Source organism: Ipomoea triloba, chromosome 11 (genome assembly GCF_003576645.1).
Source record: "Ipomoea triloba cultivar NCNSP0323 chromosome 11, ASM357664v1".
Lineage (NCBI taxonomy): Eukaryota > Viridiplantae > Streptophyta > Magnoliopsida > Solanales > Convolvulaceae > Ipomoea > Ipomoea triloba.
The window spans coordinates 3,648,855-3,667,961 of NC_044926.1; the positions used below are offsets into that span (position 1 = coordinate 3,648,855).

Consider the following 19,107-nt stretch of genomic DNA (forward strand, 5'->3'; position numbering starts at 1 on the left):
AGTTTGAAACTCCATTGCTGCATGGACAATAGAAACACGTGCAAAACCATCTTTTCACAAATTTTAATCCCCAGAAAAATAGATTGTTTAATACTTCAGTAGTGCTGAATTTCAAGATTTTGGTATACAAAACCAATTTTCAATGGCGTAACCTTTGGTTTAGGTTGGTGCACCAAAGTCTAACTTCTGTATCGTGTTCGAGTTTGCCTTTTCGCCTTTTCGGTGCCTTTGGCCACTCTCCCGGGTTTGCTTGGCTCATCGATTGCCCCATTTTTGCTTGCTACTTCAACTCTAAGTCTTGCATTTTTATTTTTATTTTTTGTTTGAGAGTTTAAATCCAAATATATGTAACATCATTTTTAAGAGAATTGTCGTATATATATCATGTAAAATTATAAAGTGTATACTTAAAAATACACTCAAGATATGAGATTCTTAAAATACATTGCGTAAAATTATAAATTGCATTTATTAATATGTAAAAGTGTACAAAACAATTACATTTATGCATATCATTGGAGTATTAGATGCATGACAATTTTTACTTAAGACCTTATTCTTACCTAGCCAATAAACTTTGAGAAAGGCTTTATCGCTTTTATTCGTTGGTTACCAGTGAATTGGTTGGCCCCACTACTAATTAAAAAATAAATTTAACTACCAATAAGATAATGTTACATTAGAAGGGAAAGTTATTAGGAGAAATAAATGAGAGGTTGATAGCATTGCTCTTTTGAAAATACTTATATATTGGTAATCATGTCACAACATATATAAGGAAAGGGATGCCTAAGTTTAACTTAGTTACACTTTGATTTATGAAAAAACTCATAGCCATTGCTGCATGAGTGAAGTTTGTCTTGTGACTCTAGCAGAAAAATGACCACAACGACATAATCAGCCTAGATTGTTCATAGTTAATCAATTCAAATCAAGAAAATCAATAAACAACCCGCACAGAGAATCGAACTTATTAGAACCTTGTGGTTATCAAATCAATTTTTTGATTTGTGGTCGTCATGCCACTTAGTTACATTTTTACTAGTGTTATCTTGTAAAGTTGAAGTATATATATATATATATATATATATGAAACATATTATTTAAGTGATGAAATGGATGGGTGTCTTGGAAAAGAGGAAGAGTGTTTAGGAATGAAGTAAAACGCGTAGTACTAGGTAGTCTAAGCTGTAGTAAGTATGGTAATTAGTGAAAGAGTGGAAAAAAGAGGATGGGATCGGAGATGAAGTGCAGCACAAGTCTGACGTTGTTTGTAACGAAAGATAACGCCCAAAACGGCACGGCTTCTCAAAAATTGCCATTTTCTTGACTATTTTGCTTGCTCACTACCGGCAAATCCCCAAATCCCCATACAATATATATTACTCTGTATTATATTGTTATTATTATGCATTTATACTCGTTCTATTCACCATGCATAGTATAATAATATTAGTATTTGAACTTCTAAATATCCGTGCAACTTTAGAATTATTATTAGTTGTTGGAGTATTACTAAGTTCTTAATTGTAATTATTTTTAATATATAGTATATTTATAATAATTTTGTTTATATCTCATTTAATTTAGTAGAATATGGTGTTTAATTTATTATTATTATTTAATTTCATGAATTTTTAATCAAAAATGTCAAAATATGATGAGAACGAGAGTTTTATTATTGATAATCAAATACAAGAATAGATATATTTATAAGATCAGAATACAAAAAGTCCAAGTCAAGTGAAAGAAAAATGATAAAAGGTAAATTTGTAATAAGAGGGATAATGAATTCTATGTTTTTTAAATTTATTTATTGTTTTTATGATATCTTTCTTTTTTACCTCCATATTTATAAGTTAAACTTGTATTACAAATATAATATAAAATATTATTTTTAATTGTTTTCTTCCTTCAATTCAATTGTTTATCATTTAATTAATTCAATTCATGTATCAAGTATATATGCTAGAATGTTGTGAAATGCTCATTGATCACCACCTCTTATGAAAAATTGGAAGATCTTCCTAATTTTAAGTTATAATTAATAATATGTTGTTATTTGATACAATATTGAATGGGATAATCAAATTAAAACTAAGTTTTCTCTGAGAAGTGTAAACTAATCTAATTCGTCTATTTAAAATGATCAATAGTTATAAAATAAAGAAATAAATAGTGTGATTAATTTTATAAATATTACAAAATTTTAAAATTGGGTCACTTTGTTTTTTTTCTTCAATCGTTAAATTTACTAAATCAATAACTAACATTTGTCTACATTTTTCACGGGAAGTCTTGTTCTTATAGGAGCAAATCCTATATTTTATGTACCATGTATGTCAACTAGGCACAATGGACTTGCTTGGTAAAAAGTGAATCCGCAATAAATGTTGTTTGGTAAATCCGACCCGCAGTTTGGAGTAGCGTTTCGCTCCAATCGTTGTATCCCCAAATACTACACTTAGCAGCGTTTAGAATTGACATTTTGGGGAAAAAAAATTTCCTCAAAAGCCCCTATTATTAAAATAAAAAAAAAAAGAAAAAGAAAAAAGAAAAATTTGAACTACCATTGATGAGTCTTCAAGGGTCCTTTAATATAATAGTCATTTTGCCTCCTCAACACTTGTCTGCCCATCTAATTTTCATATGGGCGAGCAAACAAATAACTTTGGAGTCTTGAGACTCTTTATATACGACGCTTGACTCTAATTCTACTTTTTCAACCGAGATATCGGTGTGAAAAAAATAGAAGAATATAATAAGGCCGGGGAGTTGCCCATAATTTTTTTATTTTATTTTTTTCTAAAGAAACTTTTATAATAATAATAATTATAAAATATTAAAATGACTATTATAAAAAGTTATAATAATAATAAATAATAATAATAATTATTATTATTATTATGAAATATATTTATATCATTTTAATTAGGTTATTTTATATGTTAATCGCTAACGTTAACAATTAATTTTACTAAATTTTTTTACAAATCGTCGATTCAATTTTTTAGTCAAACCCATTTAACACAATCTGCTAATAGTCAATGGCCAAACAATACCAATATTTTGTGCAATGCCTGATTCTACGAGTAGTTTAAGAAACGTTTTAGAAAAATAATAATAATCTAACTCTAGCTTTGGTACTTTGCCCCCAAAGTTTTGGATATTGCAATTTAACCACAAATGTATATTGTAATTTGCAAATCGCCCCAACTTTGGTACTTTGCCCCCAAAGATTTGGATATTTCAATGTAACCCCAAAAGTATATTGCAATGTGCAAATCGCCCCTTCATATTATACAACCGGATGAACGAATGTCATCGACTTCACTGTGTTGAATAAGGGACTTCGAAACACAGATCTTCAGTAGAAACTTCCATTGCACACTCTAAGATCAACCGCATACTGATTATGGCCAACGATGAAAGCTGCAAGAAGTATGGGGTCCCAGTGTACGGAGCTGCCTGGGTCCCACCTGGCGCCATCAGATCTGCCCCCAAACCGCCTCCGGAGGGAGATGGTGACGATAAGGACGCCGCCGACAAGTCGCCTCCGATCGCCACCCACAACTACGTCGTCATGGCTGGAGGGGGCGGCGAAGGGAATAGTGGTATCCCCAATGCTATCCTTCTAGCTCGATTCGATTTCGATTCCAATTTTCTCTCCGATCTACCTGTGAGTTTCAAATTATGATAATATTTCCATTTCATTCTCGCTTGCCGATATGTTTTCTGTTTAAAATTGCCGTTATCTGTCGCATCTGTGCTCTATAAGCATGTGATCCATTCATTTACGTATGGATATGTATGTGTACTGAAAATCACCATTGCTTTTGCTATGAATAATGAGATAGAAATGAGCAATTGAAAGGGGAGGAAAGGGAAGGGAATTGCAGAAGAAACACTGGTGTTTAATGTTTATTGAAGAAGGGGGAAGGAGCCGTGAGAGTGCAGAGAGCTGTTATATCAATTTTCGCTTAGCTACATATATTCACCATTATCCATTCCTAGACACATGCCTTGATTGCCTTCATCCCATTTATGAGTCAATTACCATACCCTAGACTAAATCAGAAATGCAGAAAGCTGCCCTTGTGGCATAAGGGGAAGTGATATGGAATTGAAATTGTTATTGACTCTTTGGCTGGTTAGTTTCATGGAAATGGCTTACACTTGTATTTGCTGTAACTCATCCGTGGTCTCTATTTTAATATGGAGTAAACTAAATTCTACTGCTAAGGAAACCAAAACCTGAAAAACAGGAAAACATTTCTTTGAAAAATGTTTCAACTCTAAAATCTTCCTAGTTTGTTATTGATATGAATACATTGAGACAGAAGAAATAACATAATTCATTCATTATTATTATTATTATTATTATTATTATTATTTTTACATATTGTATTATTCTTCAAATTAAGCGTTGAAGGATAATTTATTTTTGGGCTTAAGTCATTGCAGTTCTTTTATGTTATACTAGAATGAAAAAAATTTCACCATAAAAACATAGTTATATGGATAACTCTTGCTTTGCGTTTAATGATAATTTGAAATGCAAAAATAGCAAAACTATGTGATGGAAACTGAAAGGTTTTTACACAGAAGAATAGTTTGAAGGAATACCTTAAAATGCTGGCTTCTTGAAATCTTAGGTGTGTTTCTTTTTCTGTTTGCTTAACTATTTATTAGTTGTTCAATAATGCCTTTGGAAAGGACTTGAAGGTACATGATCCTAAATTTTGTTTCTGAGGAAGAATTTTTGATATTAAGTCTATGAACTGTATTTCCATTAAGGTGGCAAGGCTTGGAACTGGCAGTGATCTTCCTTATAGGATGACTGTCCACCCTGGGGGAGAAGGTCTTATTTGTTCCTTACCAAAGAGTTGCAGGTAAACTTTCATTATTATTTATGATAAAGCATTTACATGTATGGAAAGGAGTTTGAGGGATTTTGACTTTAGCATCTTAACTTAGTGTTACTTTTTAACTAAAGAAGAAAAAAACTTCTTACTCTAGTGTGGTGAAAGTAAAATCTACATAAATTGCACGTACTCTGTCCCATGCACTTTTGGTATATGCTGATATGTAATAACTGATTTATACAGTGATACACCGTATACTTTTAACTCTTTCAACCTTTGAACTTCCAAACTGCATATACTTTTTGTGAATTCTTAGACCATATTACTTAATCTGTTTTTTCCCCTTTGTAGTTGGTTTGAGTGGGATGCAGGCAGTGACACAGATGATGGTGCTTTAAGTGTGAAGTCATCTGAGAGATTACTTAAGCAATTGGAAGATGTTGGACAGCAATTAGCACTAACATTTAACAATGAGGGTTCTCTACTTGCTGTTGGTGGTGAGGTAAATGTCTTCATTTCTACTGCTTTAAAGTGTAATGGTTCACAACATTTCCTGTTATTTTTTCAAAATGCAGCTAAAAAAAATTTAGTAAAACAAAAACATGGTTTTCTTGATTATTGCTTTTTATGCAGAACAGGATGGCAAGCTGAGAGTTTTCAAATGGCCTAGCATGGAAATCATTATTGATGAGGCCAATGCCCATTCTTGTGTAAAAGATTTAGATTTCAGGTTCATAGTGGTTACTTTTTATTATTGATTTCATACTAGATTACTATCAATACCTTTAAGGCCTTTAAGTTGTACAATCTATTTGGCTTTTGATTGGATTGATTTGATTATCTCTGCAGCCCTGATGGGAAATTTCTTGTATCTGCTGGAAGTGGCCCTTGTAGGGTTTGGAATGTCTCAACATCTGCATCAGTGGCTTCTTTGCAGAAGGAAAATGTAAGATTTCGATCTTCATTTGCACACCTTGGTGTTCAAAAACTTGTCACTCTATGTATTGGAATAATTAAATGTCTCTATCTCAAATAGCTTGAATGTCCCCTTTTTAATGCCCCTTTGTTAATTTAGAGCTTTTTGTCTTGGAGTAGTCTACTATTGATTGCAGAAGTTTGCTTCTTCATGTGCCCTTTATTTCTTTAAACTTTTATTTTATTTGATGAGTGCACAATAGTGCAGTGTTCAGCATGTGTCACATCCCTACTTTCTTTAATATATACCTTCCGGTGCCATCTGGAAGATCTATTTTCTCTTAGAATGTTTCCAATTTATTCCTTCAACTTGTAAAGTATGTATTGGCTTCATTTCTATATTTCTGGAATACTCCAAAATTGTGTCAATACATCCCAGGTTTTTCTTATTTATTTGACTGAATCATGGTGCATTGGTCATCCCATGAACTTGCTGGTTAGTTTGCTGGTTAAATTACCTGTATTCCAGTATCCTCTGACAATATGTGTTTTCCTAAAACCAGGATGAGGTTTTAGGCTTTTGTAGGTTCTCACGAAGTAGTGACAATAACCAAGCACTTTATGTCACTGCAATGCAAGGTAGATATGTAACATTGGATGTTTCCTCACTTCTGTTTTCACTGAGTTTATCAATAAACATCTAGGAAGAATTGTGAAGTGTTGTGTAACCATATGATGTGTTCATCCACATGTAGGAAAAGGAGGAAGTATTGTGAAGTGGAGCACTGCTTCATGGAATAGGATGAGCTCAAAATGGGTTAGCCGCGACCCAATTTCAGCCTTTAATGTTTCAGCTGATGGGAAGCTCCTAGCAATGTAAGACTTTGGGCAAAATTCCCACCCTGAGTTTTGTATGTTTCTACTTAATGGCAATATGGCATGACTGTTCTATACAAATAACTATAGATGAGTTCTGTTAAGAAATAATTAGTTGCAGGGTCCAACAGGTAGCAAAAAGCCACTCTATATAAGCAAGAGATGAGATCAATAGAACAATAAATAAGATAGATTGATAATAACATGATTACTTGAGTCTGAATTCCAAACTCTTTATTTTAGAATGGGTGATGATTATGGAGCTAAGGCTTTTCAATTAATTTTGAACTTTGCCCTTATTGTAGCTCAGATGTCATGTAAGACATCTTATCCACTTTAGTTGTATTAGTGCGCTTCATATGGCTACTATGGTGCTTTAATTTTGAAATTTGCCCAGTTCCTGGCATGGGTCATGTAGGGTATTTTATCATCTTCATTTGACGTGCACTTCATAGTAGTGACTTTCTGTTTCTACAATTACAAGAAAAGCACCGAATAAGGAAAGAAGCAGTGGTGTTTGGGTATGCTAAAGAGTAAAGATGATATCTAGTGCTAGATACACCTTATGTTCTAGACTTATTTGGATATCTATATATGTTGAACAGATTGATTTATTTTACCTAACTACCTATGGTTGATTTACTGCACAGTGGGACCATTCAAGGAGATGTTATTATCTTGAGTTCCAACTTACGAGTACTAACCACTGTTAAGAAAGCACATCTTGGTCTCGTGACTACGTTGAAGTTCTCCGACGATTCAAGGTTCTGATAACTAACTACATTGCACCATCTTTTTAGGAGGTTTTGCTTTGCATACACCTGCATTCTCCAACATGCCTAACAAATGATCCGTGTGGTTTCTGTAGGGCTTTGCTCTCTACCTCATTGGATTCAAGTGTAAGGGTGACAGTTATCAAGGACAAGTCCAATAAAAAAGGTATGTAGTTCCCTTGAACTCCCCAATCAAATTCTTGATCAAATAAGCTGTAGTTTCATGGCATTAATCTGCAAATTCTGTACATTCACCTTTACAGGATTCAACTTGTGGATCATTCTTTTAATTCTTCTAATGGCGATAGCTGTATATTATGCGAATCGCGAAGGGAAACTCTCATTGCCGCTCGATTTTCCAATCAAGTTTTGAAGTATCGAAATTTACCTCAGATCTGCAATTTGATAATTTTCAATTAATGCCTGTTTTGTAGACCGTTCAGAAAGTCTACTCCTCATACTTGGGACAGTGGATTATGATGGGCCTAGGTTCTGGATTTGGTGGAACTGATCACCCAACACTGTAATCTGTTTTGTTTTTTCTTTTTTTCTTTTTTTGTTTTTTTTGTTTTTGTTTTTTGTTTTTTGTTTTTTTGTTTTGTACATAATTTTTAGATGAACGGTTTCCCTCTCTTAGAAATAAACTGAGACCAGAACGTCATGCTCTTAGAGTGTACGTATCAGTAACAGTTATTATACGATATATTGATGTTACATACATTGACTTTGATAAAATCGTATGAATGACATTATACCAGGATTTGAACATTTTACCTTGAATATTAATTTGGATTATGATATGAATGTTCCTAATTTCGAAAATGATAACTTTGGCTTACTTAGCAACTCACCGACCATGGTGAGTTTGATCAACTACTTTCACCTTGTCTGGTAGCTTAGACTTAGACAATAGACTACAATAGTCAATAGGTGGAGATTAAGTTTTACACCTTGCTTGATTTTTTTAATAAAAAATATGTATATATTAATTTGATCAATTTGACAATTTATAGGATGTCTAAATGGGTGGTCACAGGATCGGACAGATACTATCTTGTAAAGAACCATGAGTGCTTAAAAAAAGCATATATTTGGCGTATATTAATATGTTGTCGATCGATACATTAATATTTTTCACATATCTTTTTATCATAATCAAAGACAAATTCCTTTTACATGTTTTATTTACTTGCCTAAAAAGTATAAAATTTACTAAAAGAAAAATCAATCTTTTTGTACCAAAACCATAGAAGATAGTGTATGCCAACCCAAACTACTTAATAAAATTCTATCCTCCATTCCTCCTCATCCACTCCATTAAATACCTAAATTTATATTTATATAACCCTAATTTTGAATATGTTTATGGTTAACAAATGCAACACTCACGGGTTTTCAAAGAATCTGTATTTTGAATTAATCAAGAGCTTGACTTCAGCTTGTATGAAATGAACATTCTATGGTAATCCATCCACCGAAAACGTTAACTATAATTAAAAAAAAAAAAAAAAAAACTTGAATCGTTTAAACATGAGATAAAAAATTACAAAATCTCACTCCAAGAGTTTCTGCACTCCAACTTAGGAATGAGCAAAAATAAAATAAAATAAAATAATAAAAAATAAATTGACCGAAAAACCAACGATCGAAATTCGAACCGCACGAATATTTCAGTTTTCGATTTCGGTTATTAAGGTAAAAAAAAAAAAATTGATTATTTGGTTGGTTATGGGGGTTTCAAGAGAAAACCCAAAATTGAAGATTAATCTAAAGAAGAAAAAATATCTAACTCCATCTCATTACATTTTACAAGTTCATAGACTATCACATTAATTTTAATCACTTATTGAATTGCACGGTATTTGTTAACCATATAATGTATAAATATAGTTCATTTATCTCACCAAACTACTATTGTACTTGATGACATTAATTTTAATTAATTATAAATACTAAGATATTATTTGTTTTCCTTTAATAATTTAGTATTTTAGCATTAGCCAAATAAATAAAATAAATTTAGCTATTTTACTAAAAAAAAAACGGTTATATTTAACAAATCTAAACCCACAGAAACCGTTGGTTTAAGTTATATTGGTTATGAAGGTTGGTTGGTCAGATTTTGATCGATTAAAAATTTGATTATTTAAGTTATTAACTGAAAAACGATCGATACTCACCCTTACTCCGACCGACCCAATAGGATGATAGGGAGGTAAATATCGAGCTCTTAAATGAGAGGATCGATATTTGATGTCTATAAAATTATAAAATTTGAGCTATTTGTGGAAGCAAAATAAGTGTATTTTAATGTCACAAGAAGGCATAATTCGGTTTCAGAATCAAATATGATATAAATATGCGGATTGACTTTGAGGGTGCAGCAAGTACAGTGTGTGAGAGCATCTGCGCAGTTGGGACAATCGCACACGTGAACAACAACAAACATAGATACATCGTATACGCATATATGCTACTTCTGATGTACAATCCTTATACCATGGACCAATCTCCAAAGTTCACACTACACTATATGTATTTCGTGTTGTGATTTTTTATCTTACATTATAAAATTATATACTTTAAGAGTATGAATTATGTATCTTAAATAAATTAATAATTGTGTCATATGTTATGAAATTTTGTGTCTTGTATTATAAAATTTTGTGTCTAAATACAAATTATGTACCTAAATCATATTTAAAAAATCAGTAAATATATACCATGCGTATTGTGTTATGATTTTTTGTGTCTTATACAATGAAATTATGTACTTTACAGATATAAAATTTGTATCTCATCTTTTCAATTCAAGGTCTATAATGTTATGCTATGTGTTTTGTATTAAATTATATATTTTACGAGAATGAATTTTGTATCTTATTACTTTAATCTAGAGTTCATAATCCTACGTGTAACCCAGAACAAGATATAAATTGCCTCTACTGTACTGTTATAGATTTCAGTATTTCTTTTTGGGTAGCCCAAATTGCCTAACACAATATTGTTTTTGTTTTTGTTTATGCTAATAATTATACCAAGAGTACTTGGTCCAAGTCAAATCTGCTACTCCCTCCTCCCTCCCTCTCTTCCGCCATCGACGGCTGCTCTGACTCTCTCTCTCCGGCGCCTCTCAATCGGAAAATCTCAAGCTCACGCTCAGCTCCAGGAGGGTCGGAATTCGATCGGTTTCGGGTAGGGTTTTTCCTGTTCGTTTTCTCACTTCTCTGCTGTTTCTGCTTCTGAATTCAGTTTGGGGTTGCAGCTTCTACGCCTGTCTTCTAGTTAAGGGAGATGAAATAAGATGAAAACCGCAATTGATTTTCGTTTTTAAAGTTTTTTTAATCTGTTTTCCTTAGCTTTTTAGTAGTTCTAGGTTATTTGTGTCAACATCTCATTTCAGGATCGTATTTTTCCTTTTCTTTTTTACTTTCTCCTACCTATTTTGGTTTAGTATGAACTATCTTACCCTTTTTGGGGGGACTGTTTTTAGTGTTTTCAATTTTGCTTGGTATGAATTATGATGTCTGTCGCTCTGTCACCTTGTCTGTGATGTGTGTGTGTGTGTTGTGGTGCTGTAAGCTGATTATGAGAGATTGGTGTCTCAGGTTTAATGGGTACGCCCATGGAAGAGGGCGTAGATGAAGGCTCGCTTGGAAAATTGCAGCCGAAACGGGAGCCTAGCACTGGCTCTCTTGAATCAGAGACAGAACACAAAGTAAATGATAAATTGGTGCCAGCTGAGGGGGTTTCTGGTGAGCTGCAGAAGAGATTGAGCCCTAATGTTAAGGCAGAAGCATCTGAATCAAGTGAAAGGGAAGTTGCAGTTCCTGATAAGTGTGAAACTGTGCCAAGTGATATGCAGCGAAAGCAGGGTGTTGTTAATGGGAGTTCTGCATCACAGTCGGAGAAAGAAAAAAGTTCTCATTCTGGGATTCAAGTGAAAGATGGAGAAGAAGTTCAGCAGAAACAGGGCGTAGGGAGTGACACTGATGCTTCACAGTTTAGCCAAGTTTCTATTGTACCAAAGAAGGAGTCTGATGGCGCTGGGCATGAACAGAGTAACGATGAAAAAATTCATGGGACAGAAACCCTCGCTCTCGCTGTAATTCCTGAAAAGAATTCAGATAATCCACAGCAATTACAAATTCAGAGCATGGAGGTCCTTGCTACTCATTCTAATCAAGCAAGAGTAGCGTATGTCAAACCACATGAAAAAGGTTTAGATAAATTGCAGCCTAGGAGGAACCCTGAAATTGGTGCCCACACACCACAATTTGATCAAAGAAGTGCTCCTTCAAAAGCCCCTGAAAAACCATCAGAAGATGGTTACAACTGGAGAAAGTATGGACAGAAGCTTGTTAGAGGAAATGAATTTATTCGGAGTTATTATAAATGTACTCACACTAATTGCACAGCAAAGAGACAAGTGGAGAGATCTCAAGATGGTCATATCACAGAAATTAACTACATTGGAAACCATGAACATCCTAAACCTCAAAATAGCCCTCAGATAAATGCTCCGACTATTCTCCCTATCCAAATGAGAAGACCAGACTTGCCTATCATGACTCCTTCTGAAGGTAATCCAAGTTTGCTGAGTAAGTTTTGTGCCTTTTTGACTGATGTTGAGTTAGGAATTTTACTTATATACATAGCATTCTCTTGGGTGAAGGTACGCAATCTGTTACACAGGGGGAAAAGTGCGAAACTCCTGAGCCAAAACAGATTACATCACCAGTAGGTGTTGTTTCGGCTGATATAGGTGCAAGGGATTCAGTCCTCCAGTCACATAATTTGCGAGATGAGGATGATCACTGTGGCGGTCCAGATTCAAAAAAGCAGTATGTCAAACTCAATAGTTTCTTTTCTCTTTTTCCCTGTTTTTTACCCTTTGAGTTCTGGTGTACAGCCACTGTCTACTAATACATTTCTAATTGTTAACTGCCTATTCAATAGGAAGAAATGCCTTTCTAGTCCTGATGACAATAAGCCTCATGGTGAGCCAAGGCATGTTGTTCAGACTATGAGTGAGGTGGATATAGTGAATGATGGTTACCGCTGGCGCAAGTATGGCCAGAAATTAGTAAAAGGAAACCCAAACCCCAGGTAAATAGAGTTCTTTTGGTGGAAGAATCTTTTCAGTAATTTCATATTCATAGCTTGTTTTACATTTTTCTGAAATTTGTGTGTGATTAGGTCTTCCCACTTAGTCGATTGTATAGCTGTTGTCCTATTTTGCAGCTAAAGATGCCATCTTGGAGCAAATGTTGGAAAGTTAATTAATTACTAGCCAAAAAGATAATTGCCCTTTCTTTCCCATTTCTTTATTTGAGTTTCCTGTATTTGATTAGTTGCATTGTGATTGCTCAATTTTATAGGTATAAGGCATCTAAGAAGTTAAGCTTGCAACTACATGCTTATATGCCTGAACCTCTGGACTCTAATTTCATGTGGTATATTTTACTTCTATGAGTTATGGTTTGGTAGTCATCTCCTTGTCTCCTAGTAGTCTCATGGGGATATAAAAAGTTATGTAGTACCTTTGTCTGAATTCTTTGTCTAACCTGTGGATTATAAGCTAATGGATTCCAAGCATTGATTGGTAAACTATGTGCTATTTGCATTAATTGCATTGCATGTGTATTAGTGAGCTTTTAGTACTTTCTCCCTTTTTCTTTCTTTTCAAAGTATGAAGAAACTAATGTGTCTATATGGATGATATAGAGAACATGTATCTTGTGTTTACTGAGTGTGACCTGAAGTGAATAATCATAAGCAAGATGACTACATAAGAGTCTCTTGAGGGTGTACCCATGATTGGCATTCTCACAGAATGGTGAAAGTGTTAAACCTGTGTATCTGATTGCAGTAGTTACAAATTTTCACTTTTATAGGTTTTGAGGTTCAAACACATTTTTTTTTTTATCATTATTTATAAAAAAAAAAAAAAAAAAAACCTCGAGGAAAATTATAGGAATTGGGAAAGGAGGGAGGTGAGAGAAAGAGAAATAAAGTGAGAAACACACATACAGAGGTGTGTACAGTGAAGCAAAATCAACTGGAAAGACATGGATGGAGATAATCTGGTGATAAGCTGTGGAGGTTGACCCACAACTCCCACAAGTGTGTGACAGAGGGCAGTGGGGGAGAACTAAGGAGTGAAGAGTGAAAACTAACAGTTGGGAATTCATGCAATTTACATCAATGCCAACAGAACTAATCATATTATAATACAAATTATATAGAAAATCAATTGGTTTGGTTAGAAAATAGTATATTTTACACAGCAAATAGAAAATCAATTGGGTTGGTTAGAAAACAGTATATTTTAAACAGGAGTCAAACCAATTCTTTAATTCCCAAAACAGCCAATCTTGGTGAGCTTGACTATTGTCATCTTGGTTCAATCGTCTCTCTGAAAATTTTGACTATCCCAGACTTCTTTGATAATTATTTAACATTGTTGAAGTTGTTAATTACTCCGTAGTAGACAAGTTTGATAAATGATGATATTAGTTATGCCACTCAAATTGCCTAAGAAGACAACTGGTTAAACACGCCCCACCAATGAAGGATAACAATATAACATGTATGGAGTATTACAACTGGAGCTTTTCTTATGTCAAATATGGAGTACTTGATTTTCTGTGGGCCTTTCATGTTATGTTTCATTCTCGTATTTCAGAAACATTTAATCCTCTCTAATTTAAACTCTTCCATTTTCTAGGAGCTATTACAGATGCTCAAATGCAGGGTGTCCAGTGAAGAAACACGTCGAGAGGGCGTCCCATGATCCAAAAGTGGTTATCACAACATACGAAGGGCAGCACGACCACGACATGCCAGCTTCTAGGACTATTACCCAAAATTCAGGAGAGGGCGATGCCACAAGTGGAGAGTCGAGACCCGAATCAGGTGAAAACAAACATGTGGGCCTGGATATGGTTGTTCACATTGGTGCTAATTGAAGATGGAATACCTATGCAGAATTCACTTTGATAAAGAAAGATCATTTAGCATCGCTCTGAGGTTTATGATCACGATTGCTCGATCATTATGGTCCATAGATTTAACTGCTTAGGTTGTGACAGGGTGTGGAAAAAGCTCATATTCATTGTACAAATTATATTATTGACGAACCAAATGTAGATTGTCATAAATATCTAATCTTGATACCTCATCTTACTGGCTGGCTTATTGAATTGAGCTTGTACGTATTCTACATGATACTACCATTGCTATTCTGCTAATCCCTCGCCTCTTCATATTAGTGAGAGATGAGTCCACATTACCTGCTGCAGGTAACCTACAAGAATGAAAGAAATACTATTGATAGAGTATTGGGTAAACATTGTCTTGTGATTTTTTTTTAGTACTATTGAGTCTGTTATAATATAGTACGGAGTATTTGTTTATACATATTTTCTCAATTTATTAAAGAACAAAGAGTCAATGTTTTCACTGTGGTTTGAACTTGTGACCTCCTATTTGAATCAATCACAGTAATACCGTTTAATCTCAAGATCTTTGGTCTGTTTTTTGATTTCTATTCTCTAATTTTGCGAAAGTGTGCACTGGATAAATCCTGTTTTGGGACTCTAGCCGCAAAGAACTATAAGGTAAATCAACCTAAAAATTGATAAACCAATTTCAGTTGCACATTGCTGAACGATTGAAACAAAAAGGATCAATAAACTACTCCTATGAGAGTCAAGTTTAACCAATTTAGTTGAGTCCCCTCTATTTAAATCATCTTGTTACCGCAGATTGTTTTAAAGTTGGACCTTCCTTTAAAAATATTTTATACACTTTTGACCTTAATCATAGGTGAAACCCTTTTTACTCCATACAGAGTATTATTTTACATACAAATCACTACTGTATTTATAAACTCCTTTATAGTACGGAGTATTTGGTAATCCCACCATTCCAACTATTACTGGCTTTAGCTATATTACAGAAGTAAAAAAGACAATACAGAGACAAGTAGAGGTTCCATCTTTGTTTGCTATTTTACATTGGAAAGAGAACATAACAGAAGAGTACTACTCACTTCCAAGCACATGAAGCAACCAAATCTCTATTCCTCCAGCCAAGATAAAGGGCTCCATCTCTTTCTTCCAGCCTATATTTATCAGAGTAGTTTTCCAACAATGTTTTGATTGTACCATTCACCAAAGAACTCAAAGGGTATGGACTAAAACCAGCCATTCTGAACCGCGATTTCCACTTATCAAGAAGTTCATGCCTCTTCACCCTCTCGGTTCCCTCGCAGGCTATTATGTTCACAACATCTCTCCCCAAGCAATGCTGCTCCACGTTGATGCGCTGTTTGTGATTCCTTGGGAGGGTCATATCCAGAGACTCAAACATCGCGCTGTAATAATCCAAGGCTTCAAGGAACCGGGGGTAGAAAGCAGGACTGTTTGATTGGGATTCATGCTCGACGAGGGTGACTACCTTGGGGTTCAGGCTTTTAACGAGCCTAAGTAGATGGCCCCGGGGATTATCAGTGCTCGTGCTCACGCTTTCATCTGGCATACGGTGTAGCATGAAGGCGAAGTTCACAGCCAGTGCTTCTCCGCGTTGAATTGTCAGGTTTTCGAGTTGAGCTTTGCAGCCTGGCATGGTTACAGCGTGGAACTGAAATGGTACTTTGAATGACTCCGCGAGATTGGATAGATTCTTCCCCACGATGCTTAGGCCTCCCCTGCGCGCATAAGCTGATGTAGAATCATCTATTCCGGTTATTCGAATCTCGGGTGGCCCCCCTGGCCTAGCAGCAAAAGCTTGGATTAGAGTCACCCACTGGCTGCCTTGCCCGATTTGGAAATCGATTATGTGAACTCTTTTTTCGTCTTTCATTGCTTCAGCAATCGCGCCATTAGCTGACATGTACCCGAATTTGAAGTAAGGGCAGACCTCGTTCAGGATATGCATAGAAGAAAGCAGCTCGAAACTCGATGGTTTCTTGCATCTCGGAGATTTGTAAATCGAGGTTTCTGAAACAGGCAAACGCGCTACTAGCCCTTCCAACATGTATGCTCCTAGTCGCTGAATTGGCTCCCCCGACACCGATACCATTTGCCATAGCTCAGACATTAACGATTGTGCTGTCAGCAAATCATTATCCGACACTGCTTTTGCACAGGCAACGAGGAGCTGTTTCAAGTCCCCTCGGGGGATGGCCACAATCATTTCCTCCCAGCTGTCTATTTCTGGCGACACTATGGTATTTGCATAACTCTCCACAATATCCGAACCAGGTCCAAGCATCACGGTTTCTAATTCCCTCAACTTGTCTTTGAAATCAAGATCATTCACTTCATCCCCAAAGCACGATTCACGAATGGGGTAGCTGTAAGTAGTGGCAGGGGATTGATGCAGGCCTGATATGTACGCCTGAGATTCTTGTTGGGAAACAGAATTCCCATTTGGCGAGAAACTGAGAGTTGACGATGAGTTGTGAAGACCGTGAGCCCTACTCATCAAGGAAAATTCGGTGTAATAACTGGCACAATGAGGATGAATGGCGTGATTACCTCCATTTATGCTGTTATTAGTGAAGCTCGGCTGGTGGTCTAAATTCTGAAATTGAGGCAGACAGTAGGTCTCCGCCTTTTGAACAGGCTGATAGTACATTGTATTCGACATGCTTGATGTCCTGAGACGTTGAGACGCTTGCATTGACAATCTCGTTCCTTTCTAATTCTTTTCAGGTCTACACACGATTTATGCAGCCAGCATTCTCGGTTCCTAAGACGATCGCTGTTCCAAAAAACAGAAAGTATAAACTAACTACAGTGGAGAAAAGAGATTAAGTACAAAAAAATCGAGAAAGTAGCTACGAACAGATACTACTTTGTAACAGAGTCAGTAGTACTCAAAAATAAAGAAATATAGCCAGTTTGAATTATTACATATCTATGCTGCTATTATCATCGTATAAAAGTTTTAGCAAACATAGTCTATTAACATCAAATCCCGAAGGCTCAAACTTGCTCTTACCCTCTTACCCCTATGGCTCTTTGCTAGGTTCTTGAAAACCGCAAGTAGTCATAAATTGTGTGCTAAGCAACAAATTATGCAGAACCGACATCCGAAGCTACAAATTTCAGAAACATCTGCAGGGAACAGACAACATTGCTAAGTTAATGTCTATCAGCACAGCCCACATATGATCCACAGGAATGAAAATGGCTTAATCAAGCTACTGAAGTTGCTAATATACAAGAAAGATTAAATGCTTCCTGTAATCCAACAATTCAGATTGCCTCTTGCTGTTGTTTAGTCTGTTTAGATACACTGATCATCAGAATTTTCTATGGAGATGTAATCCAAAAAAGTAAACTCCCAACTTGGGCAATAAACATTTTGGTCCAATCATTAAGAACTGACACTGTAGAAACTTCAAATAATTAACTATCCATCCATCCCTCTTAATGAGTGGAAATGTGGAATTGGAATTGAAAGTCACCCCACATTTAGCAGATCCCATTGGCTAAAAAGTTTTTAAAAATATTCTAATCCCACAGTGATCAACAACTTAGCCCAAAAGGCAAAATCCCTCCTCAAGGGCCCACACCCAACCCAACAAGATGATGAAGGGCAAATTGGCAATTTATATCGTGGACCCTGGTCCAATATACAGGATTTGACTTCATAAAGTACAGAAGTCATGTTCATAATGCACAAAATTATATAGCTGAGGACACATAAACACTTAACATAATACACAGAATTCATGTTCATTATATCGTGTTTATATGTATGTGTATTATGAACACGAATACTGTACCTTATGAAGTCAAATTCTGGACCAAGGTCTACAGTGCACTGTGGATCGGGGTTCACAATATAACGATTGGGCAAATTAAGGTGACTCAGGCACTCAGTAGCCCCACCACATTAGTTATAACTCTTGCACTATAATTGTCAGGACCTACGTCCTTCCTACAATCTAACATCTGAATACCAACTGAACTGCTCGTGTGGATACAATGATAAACAACTGAGAGAGAAGATAGTTGACAGTTTTCTCCTCAAAATCCACCATGTTTATGTTTTTTGTGCATTAACATCCTAGTACTAGGTTTTCAAAAAAAAAAAAAAAACATCCTAGTACTATCTCACCCAAGCATGCTTAAATAAATTCAAGAATTGTGTACTCAATAGAGCAGAGAGAGCAAGTGGAAGCATAAAAATCCAACCTTTGGAAGATGATGAACAACCCATTTTCGAAGGAATCAGAAAACCCAAAAACAAGGACAAAGTAAAACCCAGAATTGAAACAAAATCAGAGAAAACATTCAGTGGAGTAAAAGAGGGAAAACTCAAAGGTGAAAAGATTAGAGAACAATAGAATCATATATAACAACTGAGAATGCAAAGAACAAAATAGGAAGCAGTTAAGAAGTGTCATCATATGAAGCAGGTGCTGGCACACAAACCTTGAAGTGAAGAAATCCATCGTCTTCCTATGCTTTTGTCTTACTCTCTTCATTTACACTCACTGACTCAGCACAAGAAGGAGAGAACGCAGAGAAAGAGACCCTTTGATAGAAATATAAAACTCTGAATTAAATAATAAGAGATTTTGTTAAGAAAGGTCACTTAAACTTGGTGAAAACTACAAGAATGCCATATGTTTTTTTTTTTTTTTTTTTTTTGAAAAA

At 35.2% G+C, this 19,107-nt stretch overlaps 3 protein-coding genes across 7 annotated transcripts; 2 read left to right on the forward strand and 1 right to left on the reverse strand.

Moving 5' to 3' along the window:
- Positions 1–3,321: 3,321 nt before the first annotated feature.
- LOC115995613 (SEC12-like protein 2) lies at positions 3,322–8,197 on the forward strand. The gene is made up of 10 exons (XM_031234701.1): positions 3,322–3,679; positions 4,798–4,892; positions 5,217–5,367; positions 5,504–5,595; positions 5,715–5,811; positions 6,344–6,419; positions 6,536–6,656; positions 7,307–7,420; positions 7,525–7,595; positions 7,693–8,197. The coding sequence occupies exons 1-10, from the start codon at positions 3,416–3,418 to the stop codon at positions 7,800–7,802; spliced, it is 1,191 nt and encodes a 396-aa protein (XP_031090561.1). The 5' UTR covers positions 3,322–3,415; the 3' UTR covers positions 7,803–8,197.
- Positions 8,198–10,414: 2,217 nt separating this feature from the next.
- LOC115997236 (WRKY transcription factor 1-like) lies at positions 10,415–14,682 on the forward strand. 2 transcript variants are annotated; one of them, XM_031236754.1, is made up of 5 exons: positions 10,415–10,624; positions 11,038–12,012; positions 12,105–12,273; positions 12,389–12,538; positions 12,811–13,797. In XM_031236754.1, exons 2-5 carry the CDS (start codon positions 11,043–11,045, stop codon positions 12,902–12,904), a joined length of 1,383 nt encoding a protein of 460 aa, XP_031092614.1. In that variant the 5' UTR covers positions 10,415–10,624; positions 11,038–11,042; the 3' UTR covers positions 12,905–13,797. The 2 variants fall into 2 exon arrangements, with proteins under 2 accessions (XP_031092614.1, XP_031092613.1); XM_031236753.1 differs by lacking the exon at positions 12,811–13,797 and adding an exon at positions 14,160–14,682 and having other exon boundaries at positions 10,419–10,624.
- Positions 14,683–15,247: 565 nt separating this feature from the next.
- On the reverse strand, positions 15,248–18,993 carry LOC115997235 (scarecrow-like protein 21). Of its 4 annotated transcripts, none has more exons than XM_031236750.1 (3): positions 18,883–18,993; positions 17,449–17,556; positions 15,248–17,200 (listed from the first exon to the last, which is right to left on the reverse strand). In XM_031236750.1, the coding sequence occupies exon 3, from the start codon at positions 17,117–17,119 to the stop codon at positions 15,482–15,484; it is 1,638 nt and encodes a 545-aa protein (XP_031092610.1). In that variant the 5' UTR covers positions 17,120–17,200; positions 17,449–17,556; positions 18,883–18,993; the 3' UTR covers positions 15,248–15,481. The 4 variants fall into 4 exon arrangements, with proteins under 4 accessions (XP_031092610.1, XP_031092608.1, XP_031092612.1 ...); XM_031236748.1 differs by having other exon boundaries at positions 17,441–17,556; XM_031236752.1 differs by lacking the exon at positions 18,883–18,993 and adding an exon at positions 18,643–18,845.
- Positions 18,994–19,107: the final 114 nt, after the last annotated feature.